The 21,243-nt window shown below is 40.3% G+C and overlaps 1 protein-coding gene across 1 annotated transcript in view; it reads right to left on the minus strand.

The window, feature by feature from the left end:
* LOC122797804 (SCO-spondin-like) overlaps positions 1 to 21,243 on the minus strand; it is a 4,708,783-nt gene that overhangs the window by 1,160,634 nt on the left and 3,526,906 nt on the right. The window contains exon 80 of the mRNA XM_044066325.1: positions 9,175 to 9,324. Within this exon, the coding sequence (XP_043922260.1) occupies positions 9,175 to 9,324 (150 nt within the window). The remainder of the gene's footprint in view (positions 1 to 9,174; positions 9,325 to 21,243) is intronic.

The following is a 21,243-nucleotide window of genomic DNA, read 5'->3' on the forward strand; positions in this document are numbered from 1 at the left end:
GCCAACTCGGAGCCGAGGATCAGCTCCGAACCCATGTGTAAGAACAAACGGCGAGATTGAACACTCTCACATGATGAATTAGTCCTCAAGGATACTCTATCTTTATGAAAGATTAGGTATGGTGGCTTAATTGATAGAGCTTGCAACTCCGAGACTCTTCGTGCAGATGTAATGGCCACTAACAAGATGGTCTTCCACGACAAAATCTTTAGATCGCATTAAGAAGCAGGTTCAAAAGGGGGTAAAGTTAGATAAGTAAGAACGAAATTTAGGTTCCAAGTTGAGAGAGTTTCTTTGATGGGAGGTCTCAACAAATAAGTTCCTTTTAAAAATGCTTTACACAGCCTATGTGACATGAGATTAGGAGTGTATTCACCGACGTGATAATTGGAAATTGCAGCTAATTGGACTTTAATTGTAGCTGCAGCAGAGTATTGCTGAAAAAGTTCTGCCAGGAATTCTAAAATTGAACTAATAGAGGCATAGAAGGGATCTGGCTTTCTCTACTTACTGCTTACTCTAAACTGTAGTTTCCTGACTACTCTTATTTCCTAACTACTTAACTCCCCTGGAAATGACTCATTCTTCAGTGTTATCTTATGTACATAATGTAAATATTGTAAATAGTTTTCTCTCCCTTTTCTCCCCTCCCTATCATTTGTACTTGTTCTGCCAAAACTGCCATTACAAGACTTATATTCTATGTAACTATTGTAAAATTCATGTCAACATATGACTCAAATGCTAAGTAACTAATGTACCAGTTCACGTCTCTGATTTATAATGTACCTGCATCCTTAATATTAATTTTAATTTGTTTATCTTAATGTATCTGCATCTTTGAATTGTAACTTTAATCTGTTAAATTTCAATGTTTACTATATAATATGGAGCTTTTCTCCCCGGGCCTCCACTGAAAACAGGCTCCTGAGCCCAGTGGACCTCCCCGGTCATCAAACTGAAATAAATAATAATAATAAATAAATCTATGTCTCTCAGCCTTGCCCAGTAGCAGAATCTCGTCCATTTGCTGGAATATAATTTTCTGGTGGAAGCCTTATGAGAAGAGACCAAAATATGTTTAACTGCTGGAGTAAAATTTTGAATCCTGACTATGTTTGGAACTGGAACAGGCAAGCTGCCAAACTGAGGGTTTAGAGAGAAGGATGAAGCTCTCCTGCTATATGAGGCAGAAGGTCTGGGACTAGGTCCAGAGCCCATGGCTTCTCCTGAAGGTGAAGCCAGAAGAAGGGGAACCAAATCTGATGAGGCCAATATGGAGCAATGAGAATTAGCCTGCTTCCCAAGACCTTGGCTTTCTGAAGGACTTTGGGAATTATCGGAAAGGGAGGGAAGGCATACAGAAGTCTTGAGGGCCAATTGTGGATGAGTGCATCTCTCGGTGTCTCCCCCACTGGGGGGATTAGGGCAAAATAGCTGCTGCTGCATTTTGTATTCATGGGGGTTGCAAATAGGTTGCAGCAAGGCTGGCCCTACGTTTGGAAAATCTTGTCCACTCTGCTCTGTTTCAGAGACCACTCATGAGGCATCAATATCGCCCTGCTGAGCTTATCGGCTATCATGTTGGATTTCCCCGGGATATGTGTTGCTACCAGAAAAAGTTGGGAAGAGACTGCCAATTGCCATACTCTCAGTGCCTCTCGACAAAGGGGGTATGATCTAGTTCCTCCTTGTTTATGTACCAGACTACCGACATATTGTCTGACTGGACTGCAATTGTTCCTAGTGGAAGAGAGTCTTGAAGTGCTTGCAGCGCCAGAAACACTGCTCTCATTTCTAGAACACTGATGTGCAACCTAACTTGTGTTCTTGCCATGTGCCTAGGACTGTTCTTCCCAGATAATGCCCCCCACCCTTATCTAAGAAGTGTCTGTGGTCACAGTAGCAACAGGTTGTTGTGGAACAAAGGGTCTTCCGACGGTTGCATGATCGGACTGTAGCCACCAAAGGAGATATCTCTTTCATGAATCCATTATCGTTATCTGATGGGACATAGGAAGTTCTTCTAGGAGACCTTGGACTGTTCTTCCCAGATAATGCCCCCCACCCTATCTAAGGGGTGTCTGTGGTCACAGTAGCAACAGTTTGTTGTGGAACAAAGGGTCTTCCGATGGTCGCATAATCAGACTAAAGCCACCAAAGGCAATCTCTCTTGCATGAATCCGTTATCGTTATATGATGGGACATAGGAAGTTCTTGTAGGAGACCATTGTGAAAACAGAAGCCACTAAAGGATTCTCATGTGCATCCTGGCTAGAGGGACTAGAGTAATGGTTGATGCCATGGTTCCAAGAAGTGGAGCTTTTACCTTGCTCCTGAGAAGAAGATTGACTATTTGCTGTCTGAGGACAGAGACTCTGTTGGGCAGAAGGTGAGCCATCATGGAAATGGTGTCTAGATCTGCGCCGATAAATATAATACATTGACAAGGCAACAAGGCAGATTTTTGAAAATTCACTGTTATGCCTAAATGAGCACAAAGTTCCAGTGTAGTGTCCCTGGCCTGTAGAAGTAGATGCTTGGTAGTGTCAGATAGGAGCCAGTCATCCAGGTATGGAAACACTTGGAATCCCAGGTGTCTCAAGTGAGCCGTTACTACTGCCATGCATTTGGTGAACACACTGGGGGCTGTAGTGAGACCAAAGGGCAGACCTCGAAACTGATAATGACTGGCTCCCAGCCGGAAGTGTAAATGACTCCTTGATGCTCTGTCAGCCTTTATATGGTAGTACGCATCTTGGAGGTGTATTGAGCACATCCAATTATCTTTCCCTAAAAAGGGAAGAATTGACTGCAGAACTTGGACTTCTTTACAGATTTGTTTAACTTGCTGAGATCCAAAATGGGTCTCCAGTCCTCTGTTCTTTTTGGTACTAAAAATAATCTTGAGTAAGTTCTGAATCCTATTTGGTCTGCGGAGACTTCTTGGATGACTCTTTTGTTTAGTAACTCTTGGATTGCTATGGTTGCTTGTTTGCTCTGAATGGGTGGAACATCCGGGATTCTTCTGATTTGTGGAATGGGCTGGCAAAAGGGAATGGAATAACCTCTGGATATTATACTTTGTATCCACTTGTCTCTTGTGATATTTCATCAGGCTTCTGGGCACAAAGTTAATCGCCCCCCAACTACCTCCAGAGAAGAGCAGACAGGCCTCCTTTCAGGAACGCTGATAGGGTCGGCTGCGAAAGGAATCACTGTCACCCTGGTTTTGCGGGGCCCTCCCCCGCTATGTGGCCGAAGTCTACCATTATTGCCTCCCCCTCTGCCCCGGGGAAGGGTTCACCTGGTGCGTCTTAAAAAACTCCCTGGGATCTTTTGAACCACATCTTTCCACTCTTCTGGCCTTTAGGACAAGGTCTTGAAGGTATGGAAAAACGTACTCCAATGGCAGAGAGAGTTTTCACTTCCTGCTCGCATCTGGTGAGTGTGTCCTTGACTTCTGGTCCAAAGAGAGAGGAACCATCAAAAGAGGCATTGGTAAAGGTAGACTTGAAAGGTTCCACAAAATTGCACAAATGCATCCAGGAGTGTCTCCTAAGGGAAACTCCTGAATCCGCAGCTCTACTCACTCCTTCGGCTGCACAGGAAATCAGTCTCATGGAGGAGTTGACTATGCAATTTAAGGTGGATAGCTGAGAGGTCACTTTTTCCAAGACCCCCGCAGCTAATGAACCTTGAAGAGTATCTCCTAACACCTTCAGGATAAAGTGGAAAATGTGTGAGATAGTTCAGCGATCTGAGGGTGAATGTCACTGACGAGAAAACAAGCTTCCCGTATCTGTCCATCGTTTGAGAATCCCTACTTGGTGGATGGACAGACGAGGATGTCTCAGAGAGTTCCTTCTTGGTGGCTGCTTCCACCACCACAGCATCTACAGGTAGACCTTTTGAGAGAAAATCCTTATCCATAGGAGCTGACAGGAACTTATTTGGCCTCCGAGGGACTGGCTCCGTAGTGTCTGGTGACTCCCCCGCCTTTTGACTAACCAAATCCATAAGCTCATCGAAAGACAGAGAAACCCAGGAGGCTGAAGGTTGAGATCTGAAAGGCCTTCAGGTACACTGAATCCTCATCAGAAGGATTAATGGGTTTCCAGCCGTCTCTCTGTTTTAGGATCCCTAGGATATCTGAGAAGGAGAAATCTTCAGAGGACGACCATGGGGAACCTTATGATTCCTCAAGGTCAGTGTCAGAAGTGATGGACTCATAAGGGGAGTCTGTATGCTTCCTCTTGCATGTCCTTGTCTGAGGAGGATACTCAGATGGGTAGTCTGGGGAGGTCTTGGAAGAGTAGGGCTCACACAATGGGGCTTCCTCAGGCCCTGAATCTCTGCTGTCCTGTGGATGGGATGGTGTCAAAGCAGACACATGTGTCTGAGGGGGGAGGATGCCACCATCCCTGAGTAGAGCTGTAGGAGGGGACAGCACACTCCTCATCACCTCAAAGACCCCCCCCCGGTTCCAAGGATACCTCAGGTTCCAAAGAAGTGGAGGAAATCCCTGGCTCCAAGGAGATTGGCTCCGAACAGACTCGGGTATGAGACCCCCCCCCAGTGCCGACAGGAGAACTATGGCTCCTAGACACTCCAGACGGCACCAAAAGTGTTGGAGCAGGCAACAGTTCCAAAGATTCCCAAAGGGGTCTTGGAACTGAAGGGTCTACGGCAAGAGGTATCTGGAATTCTGGCTCCAAAGATCCAGCTTGGCTCGGAGGAGGAATAGTGGATGCAGTCATCTTTGATGGCTCCGAGATGGGTGGGGTCAGAGCCGAGAACAATTTTGCCAGCGCCGGCGACTTCAAAAGCCTGTGCACCACCCTGCCCATGTCATCATCTGACAAGCTCCTAGAGGACCTGGATGAGAGAGTGGGGGATTGAGACTTTGAAGAATAGGGGATTTCAAAGCCGGCGATACCAGTTCTAATTCAATGGACCGGCTACGAGAAGTAGTCTCTATCAGCTCTGAAGTCTTTGGAACCGATGAGCTAGATTTGTCTGCACTGACTGTCTCCCTCGGTTCCGAAGGCGGTGGAGCCGAGGAGATAGATTTTTCAGTCAGTTTAGGTATTTCCTTTGGGGGCTCTGAATGAGCTGAGGAAGAGAATGAAGAGGAAGGTCTCTTAGACTTGTCACTAGTACTTGGAGAAGTTTGTAAAGCTTCATCAAAAGCAGTCTTTATTAAACCTCTTAAAATCAGTTTGTTTTTCCTCTCATGTAACACTCGAGAGCTGAAGGAGTAACAAAAAATTCAAGATTCCTGCAAGTGAATAGCAGTACAAGCACACACTGTTCCCATCAGTTATAGACATTTTTGGGAGCATTGTTGGCATTTCTTGAACCCAGAGACCTTGGGTTCTTCCGAAGACCTTGGGTTCTTTATCTCTGGACTCTTTAGACATGTTGAACAGAAAGGAATAAGAAATGCAATAAGAAATATTGCACCAAAATTAACCTAAAACAAACACACAGCAAAAAACAATACAGGGAACACACAGGACTACCCTCTAAGTTAAACGGGCGCTAGGCCCTCTAACTTAAACAGACCTAGCTGAGCTGATGGGAAACACACAACACAAACCCTGTAATTAAAACGGGTTACTTTTACCTCTCTAACTCAAACGAGCTAAAAGGGAATACACAAATTACCACAAGACTGACAGGGATAGGACAGGCCTAGCGAGAAAACGGTGGCCAATAATTAACAACACAACAGGCAATAAACAAATTACAGCAAAAACCTATAGGAAGGATAAACTGCCTAAACTAAGATCTACAACAACTCAAAGAATAAGATTTTGTCATAAAACTGCTATCAATAATGTAATTGAAAATCACTTAGCCACGACCAAGAAGAGAGCATCCAAACTCGTCAAGCGGCAAACGAGATCTGGGAGTTACTCGAGTGCATTATGGGATACGTACTGAGCCAAGAGCCAAGTCACAGACTTTGAGCTAGTGTATTGGCCGAAGCTCCGAACTCATCCAGTAAAAAGAAGGCGAGAGGGACAACATAACATCACCTGTTTATATTAGTATCCCCATTGTATTTCAAAAAAAAAAAACTGAGACTTTGATTTTGTCTCAACTTTAAAGTTCTCCCAGCTAGGAAAACCAGCTTAAATATCATTTCTAGATATGCTGATCTTCAACATTCGCAATACGCTAGATATACCTTTCTACTGGGATTCTGCTTCCAAACTTCAAACATGCACTTTTCATCCCATTACCTAAGATCCCCCATCCAAAACTTCTAGTGACTTCCAGCCTATTGCTAATATTTCCCTTTTAGCAAAAATATTAGAAACCAGATTAAACACTTGAATATATTCTAAAATATGATCTATCTATCTACAGACACACAGAGAGATAACATGGTTTCTGAACTAAATACAAAACCCAGACAGCTACATTTGCCTTAAATCTGAAATTTTCTCTCCCACGAACAGAGGTTTATTGATTGGTGCCATTTTTTCTGCATCACAAAAGATCATTTGAAACTATTAGTTACATCCTTCCACTAAATAAATTAACTGACTGTGGTATCTCCTGTAAGTGACTCAAACATTTAACAACTATTTAAGTAAAAGAACCTTTCGTATATTTTGTCAGAATGGCTATTATTCCTCATGCTCTGTTGCTACTAGAATGCCTCAAGGATATGTGCTGGGAGCCCTGTTCTTCTCATTATATATAAATAGCTTTCCATGGGACTTGTCACTGCTCTTTAAACTGATGATACAGTCACAATCAGCTTCACCACTAAATGATTTCTCATTAATTTGGAAACAGCTGGCCTTCAACAAACTCCCTGTCAATATTGCACTTCACAACCATGATCTCTGGTACAGCAAAAATACTAGCTAGCTTTAGTGTCTCTGTTACTTCTGATCATGCTAACAAATTAATCTCTTATACCATGCAGCACAAATATCTTGGTGTCATATTAGATAACTTTCATTTCAAAATCACATCCATTCCACTATAGCTAAAGTATTGTTTCAGTCTAATAAGTTTTCCCATCCACTTACTCTTGAGGCCTGCTGTGCCACTGCCACTAAGGTATTACTCTCTATGTTAAAATATGCACTTCCTTTGTCCTTCTTTTGGGACATGGCATCACCATACTGTAAACTGCAGAAAATTGGATTCTCATGTGTATAACATCCAGTTTCACAGAGCATCACTGTACTACTATTAATAAGGCCAAGTGGTTCCCCATCTCTGCTAGGGCTTCCTACTTGCTTAGTTTGCTAACCTTTCAGCTATTTAAGGATATATTTAAAGATAGATACTGGCCATCTCTGGCTAATACATTTTCTGTTCACATTTCACCCCATAAACTGTATAATATTATATCAATCAAGCCGTACAAGACTGACTTCTCCTTAGCCATATGTGAGAGATCTTTTCTAACTAGAATAGTCTTCCAGCCCAAATTACTGAAGTACAGGATATCTTATAACTTAAGCCTGATGAATGAAAATAAATGCATGTGTTTTAAAGATGCTGAGTAGGAACTTGCCATACTTAGCCATGAAATCTTTTAATTGCAACTTTCCAGTCTTTCAACTAACATCTCCATAAAGATGGTACTACTACCAAGCCATACACTATAGTCCCATCAGTTTGACAAGTCTCATTTACAAGGCAATGGTACACCATATAACAGACTTGAATAGCACAGACATTAAAAATCTCATCAGGCTACAGCAGCACCAATGTGGTTTCGGTCAAGCTAGATCATGTGTAACGAACCTGATAAACTTCTCTGAAAAGAAACACATGCTCTTGACAGTGATCACGCTGTCCACATAGCCTACTTGATTAAGCCAAGGTATTTAACATCATACCCTATTGTATGGAATAGGTCAACAGTTTCAAGTCTGGGTGGGGTGGTTGAGAAGAAGGGAAGTCTGAATGAGGAAGTGAAAGACAGAATCAGAGGAGGTTGCAGCCACCTGGCACAGTGTGTCAGGTGTACTCTATGAAAGATGAATGAAAAAGAAGCTGGAAAGTAATGTGTACAAGACAGCAGTACTACTACGTTATAGAAACCTGTGAAGTAAAGCCAGAGCAGCTGGGGAAGCTGCAGACAATAGAGATGAAATGTCTGTGATGGGTGGTAGAATGCACACCGTGGAAAAGATGAAAAAATGATGATATAAGAACACAAGTCAAAGTAGCTGCAACTGTAGAAAAGGTTAAACAAAACATATTACGGTGGGTCCGGCACATGTGCAGAAAAGCAGAAGACAATCTAGTAAGGAAGATTTGGGACAGACAGGAAGAATGCAAGAGAAATTGAGAGCATCCAGGAAAAAGATAGATGGACTGTGTGAGAGAAGATCTGTGATAGTTGGGCATAAGTGTCTAAGAAGGTAGGACAGTTTTGTTGAACAGAGAGAGATGGCAAAAGTTGCCACAAAATCCCAACCCGATTTAGAAAATGGGAAAAAGGAGACTTGATGATGATGATGACCCTATGCAAAAAAAACTACCTCAGAGGTTCACTGAAAGTTATTTCAGCCTTTTTTTGATTGATTGGCATTCAAAGTAAGAATTGTTGAACAACATTTACCAATAAACCTACTCCTTAAGTTTCAGTGTCAGTCAGAATACTCTTTTATGACTAGAATTTGTGCAATTATTGTCATCCTACAGGTAGTAACTCCAAATGTTATCATATTACTGAGTCCAGCAAGACAGAGATTCCTACCCTCTACTCAGGTTCACAGCCACTTTCAAACCCTGGGATATTTTTTATGGGCAACAATATATATATTATTTGTTTACAGATGACAGTAAAATAAAAACAGTATCTGGAGTCTCTTCTAAGCACCTGATTTTGGTATGGTTAAAACTCTTGAGTGCTCTTCTGTTGTTGTTACTACCAAGACAAAAGCAGATAAATCAGGATAGCAAAAACCAGATAATCTGTAAGTCATCTTTCTGTTCTACCTTCTACCTCAGTTTATTTCCCTTGGCATCCTCTATTATCTGCATTTTTATTGTCTTTCATCCAGTCAAATACTGACATCCCAAAAGATACAGTTAATTCCAGGAAAACATTCTAAGCAATCTTACAGCCTTCAGTATGGCAGCAAATTACAATGGAAAAAAAATAGCATTGAAATAATCAGTAGCACTTACCAAGACAGACTTGTGTGTTACAGGTTTTACTCTGTACAGCAAGTCCCTCACACTCAGTTTGAAGACAAGTCCGTGTCCGTGTCTGCTCACCTCCTCCACAAGTGACACTACACCGAGACCATGTAGACCAAATGCTCCACAGCCTTGAACCTGTGAAAGAAAATGAAACAAAATCAATTTGGGGGTTTATTTTAGCATTTTCATTACATATTAAATATCTCTGTAAAACAGGAATATGAAATCACAAAGATAAACTATCTTAGTCCGAGCTCTGTGATGTAGGGGGATGAAGCCTTGACAATAACCCAGATAATTAAGAGTCCGAGTAGTAGCTCAGTTGCTGGAAAACTGGGTGGGAAGGATGGTATTAAGAAGCCAACAGCAGCCTATCTGTCCTGTTGGAGACATTGTGATTCCTGATGGCCAATGACCACCAAGCAAGTGAAGGTCTGCTAGGCAATGAAATGACCAGAAATGGAGACACGGGTTTGGAGTTCACAAGTCAGTGATAATAATCCTCACTGTGTATAGTTCATAGCATACACATGAACAGAGAAGTATAGGGGCCCCCACAGTGATGTGGGCTATCATGTTAGTCACCAGGGACAGGGTTAAGGCTCAACTATAAATGCCTTAATTGCCAGGTTGCCTGCAAGAGCATTAAGAAGCTCCAGGGCTTGCATAATAAGCAGGTTATGACTGGCAACCCATTCATAATCTTTGGTCAGCTCTCATCTTTCCTATGGAGACTCTCAAAAGAGGAAGAAGGAATTGAGGGCTCAAGAACCATAAGGGAGATATTGAAGGTTGGTAAGCACAAGGGCAAAAAGCTACAGAACAAAAAAGAAACATGAAGGTAAAATGATGTACAGTATATATCTGGGTCTTAGCTTTTTGTTGAGACCATTGCAAAGGGTCAGACAGAACATTTCCATTGTCTAATATATCATGCTGGGTATTAATTATAAGTCTGTTAACCAAAGACAATGAAAACATAAGAGTCTTTAGATATCACTGCAGTCAATATGACATAAAATAGATTTAAGAGTGACTGATTTTAACTCTCTGCACTTGGTACAAAGGCTAGTAGAAAAAGCACTGGATACAAAGGAAGCAGGTTAAGCAATGGACTGAGAAACAGGACAGTGTAGATGGATTCAGTCAGGCTCTGGATTCACACATCGGGAATTAGTCACTCCATATGAGCAAAGGTTTTCTGGCTTTTGTATATAATTTAATGTCAGAATAATTTGGGTATGTTTTTTGTCTACACACTTTGGGTTTCAGGCCCTGTTTCTCACCAGCAATGAACCCAGAAGGGTAGTTTACAAACTGGAGAAAAACAGGTTTCCCAAAGAACTCCTTTAAGATCAATCAGCTCCAGCTATAAGTGCTGGGATCACTTTACTACATTTCATTTTCATTTAATTTTATTTACTTTGTTTTATTTATATTCAGTGAGCATTTAATGTGCTTTCATGAAAATTAAGTAACACAAAAATATGCACTACAATAAACATTCCAGTCACCAAATGGTGACTGAGTCGTATATCAAACATGCCACCGGTATATACGTATGATAAGGATTTATAAAATAAATTATTCTTAGAACTTGCTATTCTTACTACAAGCATAGTGTATTTGTAAAGTAGATTCTATTATGAATAACACAGAAGATTATGACTGAGTCGCAGATCATAACCTGCTTATTATGCATTTGAGACATGGATGCCAAGAAATTAATCTTGACAGCAAAGCTCGAGAGGTGAATCTTGGCATCCATGTCAAGAACAAATAATTAAAGGTTATGAATGAACATCTGATCATAATTCTTTGTAGTGCATGGAGCTTTATCTGCTTCATTTACTACTAGTTACAGAAGAAAAAACAATCTTTTAACAGCTTTCAAAGCTGTAAAGCACAGCGAACACTGTCAGGAAGTGTGTGTAACATAGTCCCTTATGTTTTCACTCATCTTGCCTTGCCATTCAAATTTCCAAATTTTTGCAAAATGTTCAGATTTGTGCCTTATATGTTTGGTCTGGTCTTCATAAAATATCTGATTTTCCGAAAAATCACCGAAGACTGAAACCATTAAATAATGACAGACATTTCAGTTTCAGAATCCATAATCTTCAGAAAATGCTGGCAAACAAATACACTGTTATTCTAGATACTTTCTAAGTTTATAAAAGGAAGTATGGGACACAGTATCTGTATGGATAGAAGGCAGAAACAAACCTGTTCTTATTCAGCCACTGTTGTTTGCCAGTCATTAAAGGCAGATTTGTCTACCTAGAATGAGACCTGACCTTAACAAGTTAAGCATAGGGTGCTTCACATATAAGGTTGGGTCTCGTGCTAGATTATCACTTATTTGTCTTTTTCTGAATACTGGAGTGTAATCACCACATTTCATGCTCCACAAACCATTAATGGGGATGCCAACCTCTCTTATAACAGTTTGATATACATGTTTATTATGCAACAAAATCAGAAAATGTTCTATTTTGTTTATGCTTTAATAATGTGTGAGGTATTCTAGATCTCTCTCATCTGAAGTATATTATACATATTTGGTATATTATACATCTGCCCAGCAAGTAATCTTACTTTTTACAAGATGAAAAACATTGTGGTAAAAAAAAAAATCATTTTATACACCTGAACAATTTACAATAAAATATGTACACTGCTCAGCTGATTCCAGGTACCTCCAGGGAAATTGTAAAGTAGAAAATCATACATTTTTGCAAGCACTACTAGTCTAAAGGCTAGGGACTTTTAATTGTTTTTTTTTTCTTTCACTAAGTTGATTATTATAGGCAGAGGCCACGTTATAATCTAGCTGTTTCTAGATATTTCATTAAAAAGCAGTTTAACATATAAAAATACAAAAAACGTTATATTTAAAAGCAAAGAATTTAAAAATATTTGACTTCTAGAAATTTCATAAAGCTGGCAATGAAGGGTACAGAAATGAAGACCAGCATCAAATACGACACAAAATAGAACTTCATTACAGACATACATCTAAAATTGTAAGTGTAAGAAATATGGACTAAGCCAAAAATAAAGGGGGAAAAGGCCCAAAAGTAGGGACGATTTTTAAATATTAATCTTATAAATTTAGAAAATTGATATACTAAAAGGTTTTACATTAGCATGCATTTTCTGAAAGATATGAAGTCCGAAACTCAAATGTCTCATTATTTAGTGACATCAATCTTCAATGACTTGCCAGAAAACTACACATTTTATGAGTAACAGACCAAAAATAAGAGGCAAAAAACTGGACAGTTAAGAGGTATGATTGCAGATACATATGTGTGTGTGTGTGCATGTGTAAGTAAATACAGAGAAAACAGTCTTAGCAAAAATGTGACCCTCTCAACATGTTATAATTCACTGTCAATACTATCCTGCTCATTTCTAGAAATAGCTAAAATGATACAGCTTTTATCTTTTTTAATGAATTAAAGTTAAACATTGCTCTCCACTCTTGTACAGAGCTAATATCCTTTTATGATTTGTTCATATTAACTTGTAAATGAGAATCACCTAAGTGCAAAACAAGAACAGTCAGGTACATATGCTACAACATAAGCCTTTACTGTAAAGCAATTTATTTTTTATAATTCGTCAAGATAGGTATTCCCTTGGTTCATTTGGTGTACCCCTTCCCTTGTGACTGGTCTTGAAGAACAGCATATCTGTGGATTCTCCCTAAACCAACTCTTGCATGGACTTCTACACTGTTTTACACATGGACTTGAGATCTGAATTGAGTGAACTCATGTATTTTTGGGGTGGGTTTCACATAATGGCTTGATTCTGACTTTAAGTTATTGGCAAGGCTCAAAATGGCCTTTCAGGGCAGTTAGCCTAATATTCAGTTACAAACCTGCTTTACTCTACTTAACCTTGTGTGAAGGGGATTCACTTATCTAAAGAAGTTGCTGATATCCAGTTTAGCACTCTGCACCCACTGCTCACCAGAGGAGGCTGTTAGCAATTCTCAAAATGCTACTGCATTTATCCATTCTATACTCCTCATAATATTCTCCATTTTTGGAGACATCACTACATACTATATTCAAGCTGCTTTCATAGGTTCCTCAGACCCTACATTCCAGAGCCTTAGTCTTGGCTCTGTTTCATAAATAGCTACCTGAGTTCAGTTTGTCACATATTTTTAATATGTCTTTGCCTTAAGCTGTCATTATGTATTAAGTACATAATTAAAAGTAAAATAATAACAATTTTGATTGAGTAACTGGCAAATAAACATCATCTCCATTAACTATAATAAGGCCCAAATGATACATTTGGGACTATTACATGATTCAAGGGTATTAGATAATATACCAACAACTTTGGGTGTTAGATAATATACCAACAACTTTAGTGTAAGGTACCTGCCCTATAGGTAAGACCCTAAAAATTTAAGTGTACTTTTACCTACCCAAAGATCTCTTACTGAAAATTATCTGTTTATGCTTTATATTTGTAAAAAATCTTCTTACTTTCCATAATGCTCAGGGAAAGATGCATCTCTCACATCCTTTTCACAGCCTAAGCAGGGTAACTTTCACCACAGCAGACATGCAGTCTAATTCAAAACTCCCACTGAATGCAAATAAACCTTGAATAGTTTACATACAGTGATGCATATGGTAACAAATTTTAAACTGATAACTACACACAAGCAAAGGGATGGGCAGTTTAATCAACTAAACAGATAAATCCATCTACAGACTGCTAATCTAATACCCTTCAATTTACAGCTCTCAGAGGAAGCAACTTCCTGAGCACAATTGGGCAAAGTTAAACTCCTTCTTGCTATAGGAAATTGGTGCTGTTGTGGTATATAAGTGTCTGCCAGCAGTGATTCCTTTCATTTTGAGAGATTTATTCCTTCTTTCAGCTTTGTGTCATCATGTTGTCAATTTATATAAGTTTATGGGCTGTAAAGGATTAGCCTCCCCGCAAAAAATGCTTACTTTTAATTGTTTTGTGGAGGTGATTTACTGAATAGCTGTGTTAGGTGAGTTGGATTCTCAGAGACGTGCAACTTGGGGAGTCATAGTGGAAGTTTTACAGATAATCAAGGAATGGATAGGGAATAAGAGAAGGAGGAAGTCACTAAATACATTGTTAAGAAGTATGACAAAAGAAGACACTGCCAGCACAGCTTGCTGGAATTTTGTAAATAATTATATGTCATTAGTGAATATCAAACTAAATTATACAAGATGCTTGTGTTACAAATGTATTAGAACTGTATGTCATGTGTATATCAAACTGCTCTGAACAGATGTTTGTGTTGAAAAGGTATTTGTAAAGTGCTTGTGTTTAAAATGTATCCACAGTGTGCCCTACTGGAAGAGAACAGAAATGTACATGCACTATTGTAACTGTTTAAATGTATATATTTTAACAGTGGAAACTGGAATACAGTAGGTTAACCTCAGTCCAGCAAACGTTAGAAAAATATTTGAAATTAAATTACTTTATAGACTTGGTCATAAAGATGCTTCAATGCAGCCAGAGACACAAAATCTGTACTAGGAAGCTTTCTGTGTTGTTTTTGTGGTGAACTAATTGCTACTTTGGAAGCATGAAGGGATTAAATTGTTTTATGCCTTCCACCACCTGCCAAAGAGCTGTGCAAAAGCCCTTGTCTATGCATTTTTACAGGTAGATGCTAAATACTTCCAGCTTCCAGCAGTGGGGCATTTTCCTGGGAACTAGAAGTCAGATGATCAGAAATGATGTCATTATGCAAGCTATCCCAGCAGTAATATTTTAAATATTATTTTGAGAAGTCTGCATTCTGTCTTTGACCTGACAACAACAAAAACCATTTACCACATCTGCCTTGCTCTATTACTAAGTTTTTAGGGTACACTAATTCTCTTTTATACAGTCGGGAATGTAGTGAAACTTAGTTTAGATATTATTTTTTCTTTATTTATCTGAGCCTGTCCTTCAATGTTGTTTTAAATATTCCCTGTGATTTTGAATTCTGATGTCACTGTGAATATATATTTAATATTGTCTTGTTCTTTTATTATTTATTATTAAATATATTCAAACTATTCATTGTGGCTGATCATTGTAGAGATATTTAATTTTTGAGAGTACTTGCATATTTATTTGGTGACACTGTGTGGGCCACTCCTAACAGCCTTGCTCTTGGTCAAACTACGATTTGTATTAGTATTAATATTACACAGTAAGACTGAACACCTTTTGTTAAGGGCTCTAAAGTAGCTGATAAGGAGTGAGTGGTGGCAGTGGAAACTACCTTATAGTCTAGGAAGAAGAGGGCATAGCTAGTAAACCTGTGCCAGCCTTTCCCAGGTGTGTGTGTGTATATATGTGTAAATCAAAACCTCAAAGAGTGTGTGTGTCAGCTACTCGGGCAGGGACACAAAGCACTGGTTGGACAGAGAGGGTGCTAGTGTTCTTGGCTTAGTCACTCAGCTGAGATCTCAACTCTATAGATGTGTCAATGGGGAGTCTTTTTGGGGATCTGGCAAAAGAGGGAGAATCCAGCCCCAGACTGACTGTGGTCTCTGTGCACTCTTAAGGGAAACTGCACTTGATGCAGAAAGCTGCATCTGGAAATATTGTGGGTGTACGTGTTATCCTATCTGTGAACATCAGCCCACAGGTGCCAGTGGTGAGGACTGAGGCTCCTTGATAACTGGTCCAGTAGATGGTCATCACAAGAAGCACCACTAATTGTGGGAATTCAGTCTTAGAAAGGATTGGTCATATAAACTCTAAAAATGTTAAAGTGAAAGAAGTAATAGTAGGCAAGGTTATGTGGCTTGAAGCTATTCACATCATAATTCATTAAAAAACAAACATGGAGTAAAGCAGCACTTCTGAAAGTAGGAGCTGCCAGGTATCATGCACATGTTTCTGTAACAGTCTATAATAAGAAAGACTAGAAATATTAAGTGATATTGTATTTTATTAAGTACTAGGCAAGAGATGCATGATGCTTATAAAAGTTGCTGATAAATTTGTATATGAATTTCATACACATGATCTGATCGATCAATTCACATTTGAATTTTTTTTTATTTTTGCTTTGGCAATTAGGAATCTTAAACTGGGATATTTTATTGAATTCCCTTAATAGATTAAATGTGAATTTCCCACCACTATGGTTTAGAGTGCTACAGACTCCCAAATAATATTCATAGCTTTATATGTTGAACATAAACCTTGGATATTTTATATACGGTCACATATTCTTTTATGAAGACTACTTTCTTTTACTTCAGATTTAAAGGATTTAATGGGGAAAAAAAGAAGTGTATATTTGTGACTGATGATGATTTTATAGGTTCATAGTTTCATAGGTAAGTACTAGGCTATCTGCCCAAGGGCATTTATAAGCCTAGCCAGAATGTGTAGGCTTTCGCCACCCCCTTAGTTTAGTTCCCTGTGCCTCTGTCCACCAGAGCCATTAGTTCCCTGTGCCACTGTCCAGCAGAGCCACTGCAGTGATCCCCGGGGTAAATTTTCTGTTTCCCATCCACCCGTCAAGGTTTCTCTTGAAGAGTGTTAGTGAAGGGCTCTGCCTGATGTATATTGGAATCCTGTTCCAAAGCATGGGGAGTCTTTGGGTCAGGAATCTATCCCTCCAGCATGTCCTATTTATCATTATGATGAGGTTTATATCTCTAGAGCATGTGACTCTCCGGGATTTGTGTTTTTTTAGGTGGAGCATGCTCATCAATTCTGGGTTGGACATGGCCTTGTATGTCAGGCAGAGATGACCTCTGAGTAAGCAGTATGCAACCGAGTACAGCTGGTCTTTTCTGACATTAGATACTCAATCATTGCAGTTATTTATTTATTTTGTTTTTTTATTTTCATTGTTTTTTTTTTTTTTTACTGTGAAGCTTTGACTGAGAAAAAAGTCCTTTTTCAATGAAGCACTGGTGAGAAAAGCTCCACACAAAAAGTTTTACAACACTGTAATACATAACAGGCAGTTATAATGCATGGTACAGGGATTACAATTGCAGTACAGAGACGTAAGCTGTACATAAAAACTTGCAATAATGTCATGTAGCTATAAACAAAAAAGACTCCTCTATAGGAAGACAATCAGGCCTCCTTTCGGGAACGCTGAAAGGGCTTACTTGGGAAGGAGTCCCTGAAGCCCTCGTTCTGTGGACCAACACTGCCGCATGGGCAGCGTCTTCCATTGTAGTTACCCCCTCTGTCCTGCTTCCACTTGTGTCCTGGAAAGGCTCTTGGGATTTTTGACCACTTCTTTTAACCACTCTGCTGATTTCTAGGATCTTTGGGGGGGAGGGTGGAAAAACGTATGCCCACAGTAGAAAGGGTCATACCATCCTTCTCACACCTGGATAAAGTCTCTCTTACTTTTGAGCCAAACAAAAGGTGCATTAATGAGCAAAGACATAAATGGTTCCACAAAGACATATAGGCGCATCCTGGCATGTCTCCTTATGGCTATGTCTGAACCCGCCTATCAGGAGGTCCCTTTGGCTGCATGCACAATGAGCCTCATGGGTGGGTTTGACACAGACTCCAGGGTGGCCAACTTGGAAGCAAGTTCTCTTGGACTCCCTCAGTAACAGATCCTGCCAGGGTATTAGGTAATTCCCTGATCAGATCCCTTTGAAGTCTGGTGAAATGTACCAGGAAATTCAAAGACCATAAGGTGAAGATTGATGAAGCATAAACTTGCTTCCCAAATCTATCCATTGCCTGAGACTCTCTGTTGGGTGGATGGATAGATGAACTCTCCTCAGCGAGTTCCTTCTTTATGGCAGCCACTACGACTATGGCATCTACTGCTAAACCTAGCCCAAAATTCCTTATCTTCAGGTGCAGATAAACATTTCTCCAGTCTCTTGGGGATAGGTTCAATGGAATTTGGTCCTTCCACATCTGCCAGGAAATCAACTGAATGAGTACATCAGCGGGCAGAATCATCCAAGAGGTAGATGGGCGAGTGCAAAAAGCCTGCAGGTAAAAATATTCCTCCGCGAAGGGTCTTGGGACTTCCAGCCACCCCACCATTTCAGGATTTCTCAGGATGTCTCTGAAGGAGACATCATTAGGGGTTATACCTTGCGGATGCTTCCCCTTCATCAAAATCCCTATTTTCCATGACCAATTCCTGTGGGGAATCTATGTGCTTCCTCTTGCACTTAGGTTCATAGGTTCATAGATTAGTACTAGGCTAACTGCCCTTTTGGGCCATTTGAGGCCTAGCCAGTTACCCCATGTGAGAATCAAATCCTGCACCTCGTGTCTTTAAGGTAAACACCTTAACCATTATGCTATCCTCCCACCTTACAAAAACATTTTAAAGCATTTTAAAGCATCGCAGGTCTTGAACCCTGGACCATGCACACCATAGTCACGAGACTTACCACTAAGCCATCGGAGCTGTATGCACTTCTTCTTCTAAAGAATCTCTTCAGATGGATAGTCTGGAGAGGTATCAGAAAATGACAGAATTTGTAGCTGAGATTCCTGAGGTTTCAAGATTTGATGTCCCAATGGAGAGACCAGTCAAATAAATAGCTGTGAGGACTGTGTCTGTTCCCAGGGGGAAGAGATGAATGAGTGACTGTAAGAGACAAGGCCCTCTCCATTGCTTCAAAGGCTGGACCCCCCGAAGAGGGAAGGGAGCCCAGAACTGAGATAGGCTGCCTCAGAACCGAGGTCATCCCCCTCTATGAGGAAACCTCCCCCGAAACAGAAGCTGGAGCTGAACTAAACCCTGCCGACACTCCAAGGTGCATGAATGGCTCTGAAAAAAGTGGGGTTGACCCCTGGCCTTCGGAGCCGACAAGACAGATATGGCCCTGGAAGGACTCCAGTTCCGATACAACTGAAGAACTCAGGGTATTGACCAGTTCCAAACAGATAGAAATTTCCAGAACCAGTACAGTTGGTGCAGGACAACTCAGAACTGTAAACTCCAAAACCTCAGTGGAACTCAGAGGATGAGTGGTTAGAGGCATGAATGAATGCTCAGCTCCTAAACTCAAGGGAGTCGGAGCTAAAGTGAGTGCTGTAAGACCTCTTGCCCATAAAATTTTATTTACCAGTCTCTCCATGTCTAACTTTGTAAGGCTTCTGGTGGAACAAACCAACAACAAAGAGGGGGATTTTGGTCTTTTAAGAAAGACTTCTCGGAGCTAACCTATAAAAAGGGTCTATAGATGCTGAGTAACATCCTGGGTAAAACTTCTTGCTGTGAAATGTCCAGAGTCTGCACCAACATAGTCGGCGCCGATAAAGAAGTAGAAGATGAGGTCTCCTGTGCTGAAGCCTTCAGCGTTGACGGTTTTGTCATAGCAGTGGTGGTAGGTGCAGCGGACTTGCCAGTACCTAAGTCTTTAAGACAGTTCTTCAGATTTGATAAACTCTAAACCGAGGATTTATGTTTCTTTGGTGTCAGTGCCGATGGGGAAGTTGGCGCTGACAAAGTCCTCTTTTTACCCTTCTCCATGGAAGGATAAGGAAGTAGGGGATGAAATATCTTTTTGCTTTTATCTGTAACAGATATGGCCTCTCCAAAGGTAGAAGGGATCAAATCAAACCTTTTAAAACAGTTTGTTTTTTTCTCTCAACAAGTGCTCTATGGCTAAAGCCATGACAGATACTGCAGTCCTCCTGTAAATGAACAGGACCCAAACAATACACACATAGTAAATATAAGTTAGATAACGGTATCTTGTGGCCGCACTTCTAGAATTTTTTAAGCCAGAATAGGCCTTAGCTTTCTCAGCCATAATCTAAAAAAATTGGACTGGAAAGCACACTCACACACACACAGCATTCATGTGAAAGGAGAAATACAGAATAGACAGACAAAGCTAAAGTTTGTTTTATTTATTTATTTTATTTCTTTTTTTTTGATAGGACAGGAGAGGAAAGAAATTATCAGCAATGATAGTTAAAGAAATACACTAAAGTGTAACAGCAAAGAATATAATAAGGGTAGAGAATAGTAAAAAGGGAAAAAACAGTGAAAAAGATTAGCAAGAGTTGGAGAATTTAGAAGATTTTTCCTTAGGAAAAGCAACAAAACTCGAGAACTCTAGTGAATGCGTCTATCCAGAAAAGTGGCAAACGAGATCTGAGATATTTAGGAGAGAGGGATTATGCAGAGATTAGGCACCACCCCTATAGTGCCTTTTTTAGGCAAAGTTCAAAGGACAAAACCACCACCATAACAGGTACAAGCATGCAAAATCTGAAGGTAATTCTACTTAATGCTAGAAGTCTAAACCTCAAAATGCACTCTCTCGAGGCACTCCTAAAAATGGAGAACATCGATATCTGTGCAGTAACTGAGACCTGGTTCAAGGCTCCAGAGAGAACCCCTGCAATACCAGGCTACAACTCTTACCACACTTTTCGGCCACCAAACCAGGACCGAAACACTAAAGGTAGAGGAGTGTCAATATTCACCAAGGATATTCACACCACAAGGCTAGTTGCCCAACACAATGCGTCTGAAATTCTCCAGGTGCAACTAACACTAGGTAAGACTCCAATCCAATTTATAGCTTGCTACAGATCCCCCACCACACCCCAAGATTCTCACAACACCTTTCTAATCATACTGTAAAATATTAAGATAGAACCAAACACCCTAATACTGTGTGATTTTAACTACCCTGCCATTAATTGGGAAAACTACTCATGTAGCAACACCTTTGTCCAACGGTTCTTGGAATTCATAAATTCCAATGCCCTGGATCAATTAATCCATAGTCCCACCAGGGGCTCCAATATCCTAGACCTGGTCATTACCAACATGGGAAATCGATGCTCCACACCTATGGTCACCCCCTTGTTTGTCAGGTCTGACCATAAGCTAATCACCCTTAACATCCACATCCCACCCCAACCCCCCAGTAAGGAAACCTCCATAAAAAACTTCTCCAAAGCCAACTTCATGCTACTCAAGTCAGAAGTGACAAACGTCATGACACCCATGCAGACAGGAACTGAAAGTTCAACTGCTGAATCCTACACTAAGGCACTGTA

Source organism: Protopterus annectens, chromosome 3.part1, assembly GCF_019279795.1.
Source record: "Protopterus annectens isolate FY-2018-M chromosome 3.part1, PAN1.0, whole genome shotgun sequence".
NCBI lineage: Eukaryota > Metazoa > Chordata > Ceratodontiformes > Protopteridae > Protopterus > Protopterus annectens.